At 37.1% G+C, this 15,004-nt stretch overlaps 1 protein-coding gene across 2 annotated transcripts in view; it reads right to left on the bottom strand.

Annotated features, from left to right (window-relative positions):
* Nucleotides 1-4,816: 4,816 nt before the first annotated feature.
* The window catches only part of ERICH1 (glutamate rich 1), a 75,743-nt gene continuing 65,555 nt past the window's right edge, over nucleotides 4,817-15,004 (bottom strand). For both annotated transcript variants that reach the window (XM_062626274.1, XM_062626273.1), the window contains exons 4-6: nucleotides 13,329-13,706; nucleotides 10,743-10,937; nucleotides 4,817-5,795 (exon numbers count right to left, since the gene is read on the bottom strand). In XM_062626274.1, coding sequence (XP_062482258.1) covers nucleotides 5,722-5,795; nucleotides 10,743-10,937; nucleotides 13,329-13,706 — 647 coding nt within the window. In that variant the 3' untranslated portion in view covers nucleotides 4,817-5,721. The remainder of the gene's footprint in view (nucleotides 5,796-10,742; nucleotides 10,938-13,328; nucleotides 13,707-15,004) is intronic.

Raw genomic sequence — 15,004 nt, 5'->3', positions numbered from 1 at the left:
TGCATCAGATTGCTACTAGTTTAAAAAGGGAGAAAACAGATGAGAAAGTAGGCAGATTGATGTGGGAGTACCCAGATACAATAAGGCACCATTAGTCAGCAGAGTAGGCAGTTGTTTTATCACACTACTGACCTAGCTGTTGCCAAGCTTCTGGGCAGCATCATGGCATAGGAGAATTTTAAAAATGAAAGGAAAACAATAGCAAGACTGCTCTGCAGAATGCTGTGGGAAAAAGCAGAAATGTGTTAATCTGAAAATGTGCCAAATGGGTGATGGAATCTAGTACCACAGGCTGAGAGGATGGAAGAATCACCTGTGCACTGACTGAGGGACTAAGAAGACTGGCCAAGATCTTGAAAGTAAAGAAAAGCAGTCTGCAGTTGATGCAACCTATAGCGACCTAGAGTTGATGCAAAATAAAAGAAGCTTTTGAACCACAGATCCACTCCTTCTCTATTTTTGTGTAGTCCCCCTCAATCGTTTTTAAATAACATTTATTTATTTATTTATTCTGTATTCTAAACCAGGATGTAGCATTGCAGTAGTAATGTAGAAGAGAGCTACAGCTTTCTTATTTATTTTGCCAATGTATACAGCTCATTAAAATGACTACAAACTAGTAATTCTACAAAGTTAAGCATGTACTTGAAGAATGACCTTGACTGACTCTGGTGCATATACATTGTTTTCAAATGACCACAGAATATATAGTTTTTTCCTAGATTGTTAAGAGATAGGAAAAATATAAGCATTTGTAATTTTCTGCTTTTCCTTTATATTTTATACTGTATATATGTAGTGTTTTCCCCCCAAGGTTTAGTTCAGCATATATCTAGCAGTTTAAAAATACAATTTTTTTCATCTAAGAAAAACATGTATTGAAATTGTGAAATACTGAGACTTTATAATTAGCCAATTCAACAAAATTTACTTAGATGCAATGCAGAAGATAAAGTAGTTACCAGTGAAGCTAAATTAACTGCACAAACATGTGCAATGCAGCTCTCCATAGGTGCAATCTAGGGATGAAGCAATTCATCACAAAATCTACCTAGCTATAACCTGAGGTTGGCCTAAATATTCAATAGAATGTATTTTTCCAGTGTTAAATTTTGCTGGTTTTTTTTTCATTACCACTTTTTGTTATTATACTTAGCCTGTAGCATACTGTACCAACATAACACACATCACTTTCCACTCTATGTCTGCGGACTGCTTTTATGATATAGCAGATGGTACTGGGTGAAATATGTTTTCTCTGATCAAAGACTTAACCATTTCCTGCCTTCATGCTGCCACTCACCAATTTTTTACTTCCTTGTCTTTTAAGTCTTTTTTTTTTTTTTTCCAGATGCCATTTTAGAGTTTCAGTCTACTGAATAGCAGCCCCTTGCACTGGCACAGGGGAGAAAAAACAGCTGTCATAGAAAGCACATTAAGAAATTTATAACTCTACATGATAGTTAAAATACTATATGAAATATTGCACCACTTACAAAGAAGTAAAAATCTTTAACATTAGGGACTGATTCCCACATTACATATCCACAAAAGGGAAGAATTAAGGTCTTTCTTACCATGTACCTATTTACAGAGATGGCTTTGAACTCACACCCTTATATACAAGCATTTCATGACTACAGATGCCCAAAACAACTTCAGCATCTGTGGTTGTCTTTGTGTATGCAGCCCAGGTAAAGGAACCATCACCTCCTCAGACCCTGATTTCTTTCCCACTGTGCTGCAATTCCTTCCTTACTGTGTAATGCTTAATTATGCAAACCAGAAAGTGAACTCTTGAAGCCACATGCAGGCTTCTTTCTAGCTGATCCTTACATTCTTCCTACTGTTAGAGCCCATGTATGTTTTAAAGCCAAGATTTTAAAATTCTGTCTTCCCAGAAGTTTGAAATATGCTGGTAACAGCATGTACATGATACAGTTTAGTCTGAAGTTCTCTGATGCAAAGTCCACTAAAAACCCCTCTTCCATGCCTCAGAAATTCCACATGACACTGCACATTCATTAGACTGGATAATGCGGAAGAAGGAAAACTGTAAAGCCATCTCCTTTGCCATTTAGAAGTTTAGCATGAAAATCCAAAGTGATAAATGTTTAATTGCTGTGCTGAAGAAGCCATGCATAGTGAAATGGAAAACACACTGTGTTCACTGGTGGATATTAATTTAAATTTTTCAGTTTTCATATCCCAGCCATTATGGTTACATCACTTCTCAAATAAACCATAAAACGTGTAGGGAGATTCAGCACCATTTCTTTGAGAGAGGAAGCACAGAAAAGTGGCCTGGTATTAAAACTCTGGTGTTTGAAATCTTTTTGACTGCAAATAGGATGTTAAACACCAAACCAAACAATCCTCCCCCCAACCTATACTGGAACCTGGGGTTGTTCCTGCCCAGATGCAGGACTCTACACTTTCCCTTGTTATATTTCATCCAGTTATTCCCTGCCCAACTCTCCAGCCTGTCCAGGTCTCGCTGGATGGCAGCACAGCCTTCTGGCGTGTCAGCCACTCCTCCCAGCTTAGTGTCATCAGCAAACTTGCTGATAGTACACTCAATTCCCTCATCTAAATCGTTGATGAATATATTAAATAATACCGGTCCCAGTACTGACCCTTGAGGCACTCCACTGGTTACAGGCCTCCAACTAGACTCAGCCCCATAGACTACAACTCTCTGGCTTCTCTCCTTCAGCCAGTTCGCAGTCCACCTCACTACCTGATCATCCAGACCACACTTCCTCAATTTAGCAGTGAGGATGCTGTGGGAGACTGTGTCAAATGCTTTGCTGAAGTCAAGGTAGACCGCATCCACCGCTCTGCCATCATCCATCCACCGTGTTATTTCCTCATAAAAGGCTAAGAGATTGGTCAAACATGATTTCTCCCTGGTGAAGCCATGTTGACTGCCCCTCATAACCCTCTTATCCTTGATATGCCTTAAGATGGCACCAAGGACAAGGTGTTCCATCACTGTTTGGTATGTTTGTTTCAGAAACAAATGCACTCTTATGCAACTGCATTTATCTACAATGACAATCTACAATTTATATGCTTGAATTTGGTCCAATTTTCTAAACTCCCCAACATCTCAGATTTTACTTTATCCTCTGCTCTTTATAATCCCTCTTAGTGTAATAGTGGCAGGTTTGATAAGTGTAAGATTCAGCTTCTATCGCAGGTCATTTACAAAGACATCAGATATCACTGACTCTAGTTACGTTCTGAAACTGTTCCCAGGCTTTCTTTGTTATGACCAGCTGATTTCTACACACAGAATATAAGGCTCTTACAGTGGATTAAGTGAATGGAAAGAAGAGAGTCTGAAAGCAATCTTTTCCCCATTATTAGCCAATTCAAGCAAAGTATATTGATGTGAGAAATTTTACTTACAGCCTGAGATTAGACTACTGATAGTACAAAATATTTCCATTTGTCAAAGATACCCAAATCTGCTCTTCTGTATACAGCTTTGTAAAATTCAGAATAATTTTAAAATTCACTTCAATATTATATGAAATGTCCAAGCACCCTAACAGAATCATAGAGAAATTAAGGCAGTAAACAAAGCTGTGAGACAAGTGCATGAGTACTTGTGAGATGAGTGTGTGAACGTGTGATAGCGTGTGTTAGGCTGGATTAGTTGGTGAGCAGATCTGTAGGGCAGGTAAGAGGGCCCAGGATCCAGGCAGGGATATGAGAAAGGCTGGTGGCCTGTGCTGGTATTTAAGGGATCTGTGAATGGTAAGCTTGTGATTCCAGGAAGTGAAGGGCATAAGTGTTTTCACTCATGAACTTCAATTCCAGTCAGCCAGAGAAGATGACTACTTGTAGTCCTGTCAGGGTTACTCATGGGTGGTGTTGTTAAAGGTGGTGCCCTGCCTGGGGCAGACTGTCTAGTCAGCCATGTGAGTGTCGTGTATGTGTCCTTGCTCATGTGGTAAGCATCACTATAGCCTGAACCTGGAAACATGAAAGCCGTAGTTTCTTCCACTGGTGTGGGACAGAGAGACATCCCGGTGTCCAGGTGCACCAGCCTGGGATTTAGAGGACATGGAGGAAGAATCCCTAGGTCCTGTGGTCCACATTATAGCGTTCCCCAGCAGTCACTTGAGTATCATGAAATGCAGGTACTATAGTTGTTTGTACGGTTCCAATTTGACCTGATTTGTATTTGTGTTTCAAAATACTGTTTAATTAGATGTTCTCATTTATTTTTTCATACCCATTGTATACAACAGATGCTGCTTACCTAAGAAGTATATCCTGTTTGTGCAGTTCCTAGGCCTTATCTACTGCAGGATGTTCAAACTTTAATCTGAGGATGAAATTATTAACTTCCTGTGGGGTCTGTCAATAGAATACCTAAGTGCTTAACATTCAAGTGGCATTTTCTTCTTTCTCCAGATGTAGGACTAACATACACAGCATCTCAGTGAAACGTCACAGCTACAGTTCAGTGCCTATGTGTTAGCAAGTCAGGAGCATTAAAACTGGGAACACACCATTAGTTTCCCCTCTGCAAAGTCTGTTTTAAATATCTTTCCTAGCAGATACAAACCAAGTTCTCCAGAGTTGCACACAGCCGCCTTAGCCACACCTAAGACCACTTTTTCTGTATCTGCAATCCTTTAGCATGTTACTGAACCCCTTTTAACTTCTTGAATTAATGAGAAAGATGTATGATTGTGTTTTTCTTACATGTTTTTGGCCATCACTAAAAACAATGCTTTGCAATAGAATATATCACTGAATATAATAATGAAAAAAAAACCCAAAGCAAAAAAGCCATATATATATAAATATATATTTATATAGTCTTGTTGAAGCATATGTTGAAGGAGATAAATACGTTGCTCCTATCCTATTCATAAGGAAACTAAGACAGAGGTATGAGAAATGGTTTGCTTTGTACCACCTATCAGGTGAATGACTCAGCTGAGAGAAGAGCCTCTCATGAAGCATTTTTTAATTCAGGATTTCAAAACATTTTACACCCATGGATATTATTTACCGTATCGTCTACACATGGATAAATTCAGTTGCAGAAAGACTGAAAAATGATCAGTAAGAGAACCCAGACCCATAATTCTGCAGTCAGTGAAGCACATTTCATTGTAACAGACTGGGACATGGAGCATTTCTGAAAATGCCATTCAAGTTTCTGCATAATTCCAAACAGTTCCTACATGACTCCCATGTAAAAATGGATTTATTTCCATAATTTAGTTGTTTGTGCAGTAAAAATGGATTCCACAGATGTATTGTTGCTTAGATTTTAATATAAAAATATATATTTTTTTTCAGATAAACAGATATATCAGATAAACAAGAAAAGTCAAGAAATAAAATCTCCAGAAACAATCAATTTATGAACAACAAAAAAACACTACACTTTTAAACAAAGTACTTGATACAGACTTTATCATTCCAGCTAAGTCCCTTATCTTAAAATGAAATGTACATAGTAATCCAGCTGAAGACTCAAGACAGACAACACGCATACTCTTGACCAACCATCAAAAATCACATTTAGTTATACCCTGTTTATTGTCTTCTGGAGTTTGTAATACAGAAGAATAATTTATTTACCTGAAGGTGTAGAATGTGCATTGACATTGCTCTTCCTGAACAATTGCTACTTGGTTAAGAGTTTGTATATTAAATTTTAACCCAGTGCATATGGACACAAGCAAGGGTTTATTTCCTGTTCTTCACAGGAAGGATATCTGTAATCCAGTAGTGAAACAGAGACGTGATTATCATGGTATGATCTGAAACAAAGAAAACACATTCCTCCTGAAATACCTTTACAACGTTTCTGAACATTAAAGACCTGTATGAACATCTGTTTCCATTCCATATTAGCATTTTAGTAAAACCAATGCAGATATTGGAGCTTAAAGGCTAATACATATGAATTTCTAGATAAAAGGTACATTTTCTTTTAGGAGGTCAGTTACTTGTATAGAAAATTATTTTGGTTCTATTCTGCAATGTCCTATTTGTATGATTCAATAATTCATTAAAAAAAGGAGATCCAAATGGCATGATCATATTGGTAAGGCTAAAGAGTGCAATCTTCTCCACTCCTTTCTGTCTGCAGAGTAATTTCACACATTACTATTTCACTTACAATAGCACTCAGAAGGCCCAGTTGAGAATGAGTTGTCTTGTACAGACAGCTGCATTAAAACCTCAAAATGCCACGGTTTCTTAATTCAGAGATTATCTATGTGACTTTATTTATTTTTAATGACAGGACATTCTACAGTACTTATCACATAATATCACATTTAAAATGATTCTGTAATGTTATGCTAATATAGCTTTCACAGTTAATTTCCTTTTCTTTGAATGTTCATTCAAAATTTAAAAAAGAAAGGAAAAAGTATAAATTTAATAATTTTAGGACCTGTGCATTGTTAGCACACAGTGACCGTATTACTTCCAGTCTGCAAAATGTACCCCCTCACTCCCCACAATGGAGATATATATATAAAGGACAAGCCTCCTAAAAAAGGGAGTTAAAAGAAGCTTCTAGCTCTTCTGTGAGTGATAATTTCCTAGGCAACAAGGGAGGAGTATATCTGAGACTTGATACTAACCAACAAAGGGAAAATGTTAATAGATAATGGAATTAAGTCGATGAGTAGAAGCTAAATGAGTTAATAAATAGGAGGTAATGACTTTTTTTTTTTTAATTAGGTGATCACCTATGCTTTAATAATTGATGTGAAATGGGAATTAAGTAGCCCTCATTTCAAAAGATACAGTTTCCAACCAGCAAATGGAGCATTACTTCCAATGACAGCTCTTCTCCTCTGCTCACTGCACTGTGCAGGGTCATGAAGGTCTCTGGCTTCCTTTTGCAAATGGCCACTAACTTTCTGACAGAGATCAGCCAAGCCCCCATCTCAAGAAATGTGTGTCTACTTGACTTCTAAACATTCTCTTCCCTGCACTTCCAGAAGACTTTAGGTAGGGGTAAGTACCTTTTGTTAAAGACCACCCAATAAATGGAAATAGTAATACGACATTTTGTTCCTTTTTACAGTCTGTTTTAATCTCCTTGGGGATTTTCTCTTCCTACAATATTTTTTCAGACCCTACCACCAACCTTGTTTGACCTTTATTTGATCTGACTGCACATATTGGGATGTAGGAGCTTAAGACAAAAAAGAAACTTTTTTCTTCATTGTTTCTTTTGGTTGAACCCTGATTCCCAATATGAATAACATGCTAATAGGTGTGAAGGAAATACCAAAGCATGATCTTGAAACAGTGTTTTTAAATTTGTGGTCTGCAGACCTTGGGCAGCCCATAGCTTTACTCTAAAGGGTGTGTAAAAAGTTGCTAAGAAAAGCAAATTCATCAACAGCAGGCATTAACTTGCCAAACTGCCTACCGCCCAAGTAAGACTTGGCTGCTCATATATATATATATTTATATATATATGAGGAAATAAAAGACATATAATGGTATGTTAACTTTGTGAAGTTTACTAATGGAAAATGTACACTTATATGAAAGGGAGAGATCACATCTCATTTTTCTCCTACTCTTTCCTTCCTTGAATTAAAAATAAAACTGAGCAAAACATAACACCCATTATGCCTTTCATGCTGGTATCTTAGAGTAGAATCATAATCATGGGAAAAAGGGTTAACATAATGCTCCTTGAACTACCAGGAAGAAAATAGGTTTCTTTTGTAAAAATACACCTTGCTAAAATTAAGAAAAATTGTTTTCTTTTCATCATGCTAATAAGAAATGACCTTTTCTTCTAGTACGTCATGCCCCAGTAAAAACAAACAAATCAGGAAAAAGGCAAGATAATCAGAAAAACTTGTAAAATAGAAAATAGATTACTATAGTGGACTGTACATCTTTATAAACAGCCCTAACCTGTATTTCTATAATAAGAACTTGAATTTGCTGAGACAACAAGTTTTTGTAATAACTCTTTTATCACCTGATCACTGGGAATGAAATTTAAAGTTAAAAAAAAAAAAAAAGGGCAAGATGACCTATTTTTGAGCCAAAATTAGGGAAAAAAAGGATAATTAAAAGCCTTATTCATGGTAAAATTTGAGAGCACTATGTTCTCATTCACTGGAATTAAAGAATTACAAATAGAATGCACTGTTAAACTCTGCTGAGGCAAATTATTATCTACCAGGTGTTTAAATATCCTTTAATAATTTATATCAATGTATTTTCCTCTTTCTTATGTTGTTGTATCTCATGAATATCAAATCAACTACTACTGTTACAACACCATAAACTTGGAATGAATTAGAACTGAGCCTGGAGTGACAACGGTTCCTAAGGAAAAAAAGTCAAATGGAAGAGTAACTACTTCAGGCTGTATTATCAAAAACATGGAGAAATTTTAAAAATCACTGTTCTGGTTTTGTCTGGGACAGTAATTTTTCTTCCCAGTAGCTGGTGCAGTGCTGTGTTTTCAACTTTGGTCTGAGAATAATGCTGATAACACACAGATGTTTTAGTTGTTGCTACGTAATGTTTACCCTGATCAAGGACTTTTCAGTTTCAGGCTCTGCCAGTGGGGAGGGGAACAAGAAGCTGTGAGGAAGCAGACACAGAACACCCTGCCCAGACTAGCCAAAAGGGTATTCGATATCTTTCGATTCTCATCCCCATTCCTCCGGGAGTGGGGGGAGAAAAGGGGGAGAATGAGCAAGCAGCTGTGTGGTTCTGGGTTGTCAGCTGGGCTTAAACCACAACACATGCTCAGTGTATAAACTGGGGGGAGCCACCCAGAAGGGACCAACCGCTGCCTGGGTTGGGCTGGGTATTGGTCAGCAGGTAGTGAGGAACTGTATTGTGCATCACTTGGGGTAATTGGGTTTTATTCCTCTCTCTTTTTTCCTATTATTATTATATTTTATTTGGTTTCCATTACTAAACTGTTCTCATCTCAACCATGGGGTTTACATTTTTTTGGGGGGAGTGAACAAGCAGCTGTGTGGTACTTAGTTGTCAGCAGGACAGTCACTCAGAAAATTGTCTTTTACTTTTCAAGAGACACATACATAAAAAAATTAGGGTAGTTGCATGGATTTGTTTCTAATTTTCTTCTTTCCTTTTCTCTCTTCAGTTTGACATGTTTTGCTATATTAAAGTAAACAGAGCAGCTTGCCTCAAGGCTGCAAAGCTAAACAATATTCCCACTGTATTGAGCAGAATTTGGATAGCACCTGTAAAGAATATCCTGAATGTGGTCACTTCAATAGTTCCATTTTGATTTAATCAACAGAAGCTGAATTAGGTCATTTAATAAAGGACCTGATGAGTCCTACTTAGTTCGCAAATGTGTATTAGATCCAATGAGACTATCTGATTATAATTAAGATCATAGAATCTAGGCTTGAAATTAATTATTGAATGCACAGAAGGATTTTGGTCCATGTATCTGTGGATATTTCAGATCTATCAATCAGAACCTCAAGGGTTGTCATACTCCATATCAGCATTTTAAAGAATACATATGCACTTCTGTAAAAGTGTCCTTTTCAAAATGTGAAATGTGATCAGCTATGATTAATGCTACAGGCAGGAATTCTCTCTTTTCTGTCTTCACAACGCACAGCATGTAGTAGGCTCCAGTTCTGACTGGGATCTTTAGCCAGTATCAGTAAATTATTTAATGATATTGCAAGCAGCAGTCTCTTTGAATGTTACTGCTAAGCGTCTGATGGCTATGGTTATATTTACTCTGTTGCCACACTACTACCAGCTCAGTCATTACTTGTCAAAAGACTTGGTCACAATCTAAAATGGTTGAGATTCCCTCATGCCATAGCAAGTGCTCTCAACTGTGATTAAATTCTTTGGGAGTCAAGACAATTCAGCACACCTATAGATTTGTCTGATGCTGCAACAAAAGTGCTAATGACAAGCAACAGTGACTTTTTAAACAAAGACTACTTGTAAAATGAATTGTTATACCTTCAATGCACCATGTGCTGATCCCACATTCACTTGAGGAACTATTAACCATCCAAGAAGAAATTCTACTAAAATTATAGGGGTTATAATAGAGAACAAAAGAAGCATGAGTGAAATCAGACTTGTGCCTCAGGGATGAAAAGATTTAGTAACTGAATAATTTTTCTTTTTATGAATGACTTTCTAAAGTATTTTTTATAAAGAGTGACTTTATGTTTTTACATAATCAAATTTTTTAGAAACTTAAACCAGAAGTTCGTATTTAAACAAAACTAAATCTGTAAATCAAACTTTGGCATGCAAAATTGATGTGTTAAAGAAGCCACGTAGGTGACCAAGATGAAATGATGAGCTTTATTGATTCTTATGCATGGAAAATTAATGTTTAACTGGATGAGTGAAATCTCCAAGATAAACAAGTTAATTCCTGTGATTTAAAAAGTCCAAAGAGAATGTAAAACAATTACAACTTTAAAAATATTGTTTTAAGAACCTGAATAATTTTGTAATCTATAGGTGCTGCAAAGTATGAAAAGTTTCTATACTGATTATAACCAAACAAGAAACAGTGAATCTCATTGTATTTTCACTGGGAATTATGCTTTCAGATCTTGTATAAGCATATATTTACCACTATGTAACTACTTATAGCTTCTTAATAAAAAAACAACCAACTGGACAAATCTGAATTTTAATCCACACAATAAAGAACATCAGAGAATGAATGTAAGTGAATGGGTACCTACCAGGAGGCATCATGGATTGTTCTTGGAACTGTTTCAAAGCATCCTTCAATCTCTCAATATCCTGTAGCAATACAAGGGATTTCAACCGATGTAGAAGTGTCACATCTGAGGAAGAGATGGTGCGAGATTCAAGATACTGCAAAAGTTCTTGGGCAGCTGCTGCATTTACAGCAGAATCTGTGCATCTTGATTTATCTGAAAAAAACAATTGGAAAGCCAGATTAAAAATGTTCAGTAAGTACAGAGAATATTTGAAATTAGAATTTCTTTTCAAAGACAGCATCTTCCTTTTTACTATAATGTACAAATATCTGACACTAGGGAGCAGCTTGTTCCTCCCATTTTTTCTTAAATATTAAAACAATGGTAAGAGGACAAAGTATCAAATTCCAAAAGTAAAAAGGACTCTAGTATTCATACTGATTGGAATGCAAGAGGAATCTAAATTTTCAAGACTAGCACAGTAAGAATGTGTAATGAAGAAACTCTGCTGTGGCCAAAGTACTGTGTTTTCGCTCCTGGCACATTGTGTATTTTAAAAGTATACACACACGTGGAGATAGGGAGCAACTCTGCTGCAAAGCACTTCTGGAGGCATCTTGTAATTGTACTTTTACATTTCTATTTAAAGAGCAGATATTACAGCATGTATTACAGCAGAGAAGGACACATATTATTTCTACAGTACTAAAGCATAAATTCATTCTTCCATTCCAGTAACAAAGTCTAGTCTGTCCCTTTAGCCAGGCTCATTTTAATTCTTCTGTTTTTTATCTGCAAGCCAACTGAAAGGAACAAATGTTTCCAATTCACCTTTCTGATGGAAGTAAAAGCAGTATAACCTACGAGACCATTCGAAAATGCTGCTAAAAGCAATATCTTCCAATTTTGTCTAAAGAAAAAATGGGGGAGTGTTCAAGTCACTCAATCAGAAAAAGCAAACAACATAATGTCAGTTCTATATATAAACTGGGATTTGCCTAACAAGGAAGTTAGTCACACTCTGATTTATGGATGTGACATCTTATCTGCAGATGAACTTACTTTTACCTAAGAATCTCTCTCCCTGGAGTCCAAGGTCCTCACTGGCTCAACCTTCTGATCTGAAAGTTTGACACTGGGGGTCTGCCAAAACCTGAATCTGACTTCTAGGAAAGCTGGAACCTCAACACTTTTTCTTAGAATTATGGAAAACTGACCAAGTTTCTGTTCTGGGTCATATATTAACAGCAGAACCGTTAACTGAGTTTGCAGTCTTGCTCAGTTACTCTGGAATTCCACTACAGCAAATGCATGTAGCTTAGCATACATTTAATTAGCCATACAACAGACGTAGCAAAATTCTTATTTTTGGTGATGGAGGTACACTAGCCAGACAGTAGGATGGATTTCCAATTCTAGGCTTAACGTGAAGACCTGACACAGCAGAAAATTATCAGTAAGCAAAAAAATTCTATGCATAAATCTTGAGAAGAGAAAATAATTAACATGAAATCCCTGATGTCATTTTAACAGGGTTTTTAAAGTCATTCTGTAGTCTAAAGATGAATTTTATGGGAATGGATGCTGATAGCTCTGACTTAAGATGGACTCATACAGATAGGTAAGCTGTTTAATATTCTTCATTCAGCTTCACAGAGACAGTCAAGGCCATACCCTTTGAAAACTTTTTCACTGTTTTTTTTCAGTTTTACAAGACAGTTACCATTTTAAAGCTATGTTCTGAGCTAAGCATCTAAAGCCAGGTTGCCCTTAGGAAAACATATTTAATTCTACATGATACCAACATAATCTGGTGTATGTACGTGTAAGTACTATAGCACTTACCGTTAAAAATTCATTATCGCTGAAAAGCATTTAACATAACCACCATACAAGCAGCTTTTAGGAAGGCAACAAAAGAAAAATAGAGTAGGAATTTCTCTGATTTTAGTGGCCAGATGAAAATTCAATGCATCATTAGGGATAACATCCACGCAATCCTTTCTAAAGTGCTACGGAATGTGCATTGAGCATCAATTTAATCTCATTCACAAGTGCTTTATGCCAATATGCTTTCCCACTGCTAACAGCTTCTTCCCCTTTCCTCTTGGATGCTGTCTGTCTAGATTTCCTTATATTTTTCAAATCAATTTCCTCCTGGGAAGCAGGACGTTCTGAAAAGTAGGTTGGTTCAGAGATAGTAAGGCTGAAAGTAGTGTAGGATAGCACTTATTGCCCTCATTTGAAGCTCTCTGAAAGCAACCAATCCTTCTGGATGATTGCTTATAGAGGAACGAAGAATTTGTTCCATTTTAACCATTACACTTACCCCAAGTGTGCTGGAAGTTTTAAAAAAGAGCAAAGAATATTATGTATATTTTCAAAGACAGAGAAACAAAGAGATTATGACCACTGTTTTTCATATTGATGTGGATTCTTACATATTCATGTACACACCAAAAAACAGGATAAATACGAAGTACTTGCATGTCTTACCAAGCTCAAAAGGGACATTTCTCTATTAGATCTGCCCCATTCTACAGGAACAATAACTGCACATCTATTTTCCCCTACGTGGTAATAAAGAGAAAGAGTGGTACATACTGTCAGCAAAATAAATTTGTTGTGTTGCCTGCAGGAAGTCCAGAATACTATCTGTCTTTTCAACTATGTCTTTTAAGCCTGCTGCTTCTTCTCTGTTGTTTTTGGTTGGCTGATAAGTAAAATCCACACCGGTAGTTTTTGTTACCAAGCCAGCTGCTCTCATTTTTTCTTTCTGTCGCTTCTTTTTCATTTTCCTCTTTTTGTTTTTGCTTATTTTGGGACTGTCTGTCTGCTGCAGCTGTAAATTATCTCGAACAAGAGTCTCTTGCATTCCAGAATCTGTTTGTTCTCCACGTAAATTATTAGAGTTTTGTAAGCTGCTCTTTTGTTTCTTCCTTCGAATGCGCTTTCTCTTGGTTTGTCCCTGATATTCCTCCTCTGCAGATTTAAAAGAGACATGATAGTTGTAAATAAGAAGATCTGTAATAAGCATTTTAGAACTGCATACAATGAAATATTACTCCCTTCAAATTCTGTGACATTGGACTGGCTCTAACCTTATTTTTATGCTTGGAATGCCTTTTAGTACTACAGTGTCAAAGCCAACTTTTATGAATGCATTGAGTAAGAAGTCAAGTTCTTCTCCCTTCTGCTTTCAATAAAGACTGTACTGTCCTTCATGCTACATACTTGACATCACATTTACTTTTTCAAGGCAGAAAATAAAGCTCTGTACAGAGAGTGAGGTCAAAAGAACTGCCAGGACAAAAAACAGTACAGGCAAGCTGAGGCACATGGAATGACGGAGCTGCCTCAAGAGCCCCACAACACTAATTGGTAGACTTGACCAAGAATGCAAGAAGAATGCATATGATTCACAATAAAAGATGACAGCGTTTATATCTACTATATCCCTCTACGATAGTGCTGTGCCTTAAAAACACGAGATGTGTTTCTGATTCTTCTACTTTCTCCTCCTTAAACATCTTCCTCCTTTGGGATATCTTAATGCTAGCTTTGCTTTGGACATCAACTTTATGGGGAAAGCATGCAAGGCATCAGTGACCTTGGCAAGTAATCTCTGATCTCCTTAACAGCCTGTCTTGGTCTGTCATTCCCTTGCTACATTATAATTTCCTTCCTAGCTAATTCTTCAAAAGGCTCAAATGTCATGGGAAAGAAGTCCCTCCTGCTCTTGAAGACAGCTTTCATGCTTCTTTACTCAGATCTTATCCCTGTACACAGAGCCAGAGTTCTGAAGTCTTCTCTGACCTTGAAATGGCTGCCCCTCCCACACGCTCACTTCTAAGTGTAAACCCTCCTGGCACTAGCAAGGGAAGACTGCCAGAATCCATCTTCCCTTTACTGCAGTGCTGCTGAAGTCCATATTCCTGCCTGATTAACTGAAATACCCTCTTTCACAACCTATCAAACTCCTCAGACATTTAAACAATCATGGAGCGCAAAATGCCAGCGTTGCTCTAAAGTCTTGCTCTAGGAAGTTAAGCCATTTATCCTTTCCTTAGCCTCTACCTGCATGTTTCTAAATTCCTCAAAGTGCTCTGAGCCCTGTGCTCTTATTTATCTGGTTTTATGCCAATCCCTTATTTACCTAGTTTTACGCCATTCCCTTACGGTCAAAGAATCTTTGTTTGACACAGAGCAGGAGAGATACCTGAAGCCCAATGTTTATTTCCAAATGGTATGCAAAATCGCCTGAACCGCCTCTGACATTA

Source organism: Pezoporus occidentalis, unplaced genomic scaffold (assembly GCF_034315485.1).
Source record: "Pezoporus occidentalis ecotype Australia unplaced genomic scaffold, CSIRO_AGI_Poc_V1 ctg29, whole genome shotgun sequence".
Lineage (NCBI taxonomy): Eukaryota > Metazoa > Chordata > Aves > Psittaciformes > Psittacidae > Pezoporus > Pezoporus occidentalis.
The sequence above is the reverse complement of the archived record's forward strand: the minus strand, read 5'-3'. Positions and strand labels throughout refer to the sequence as shown.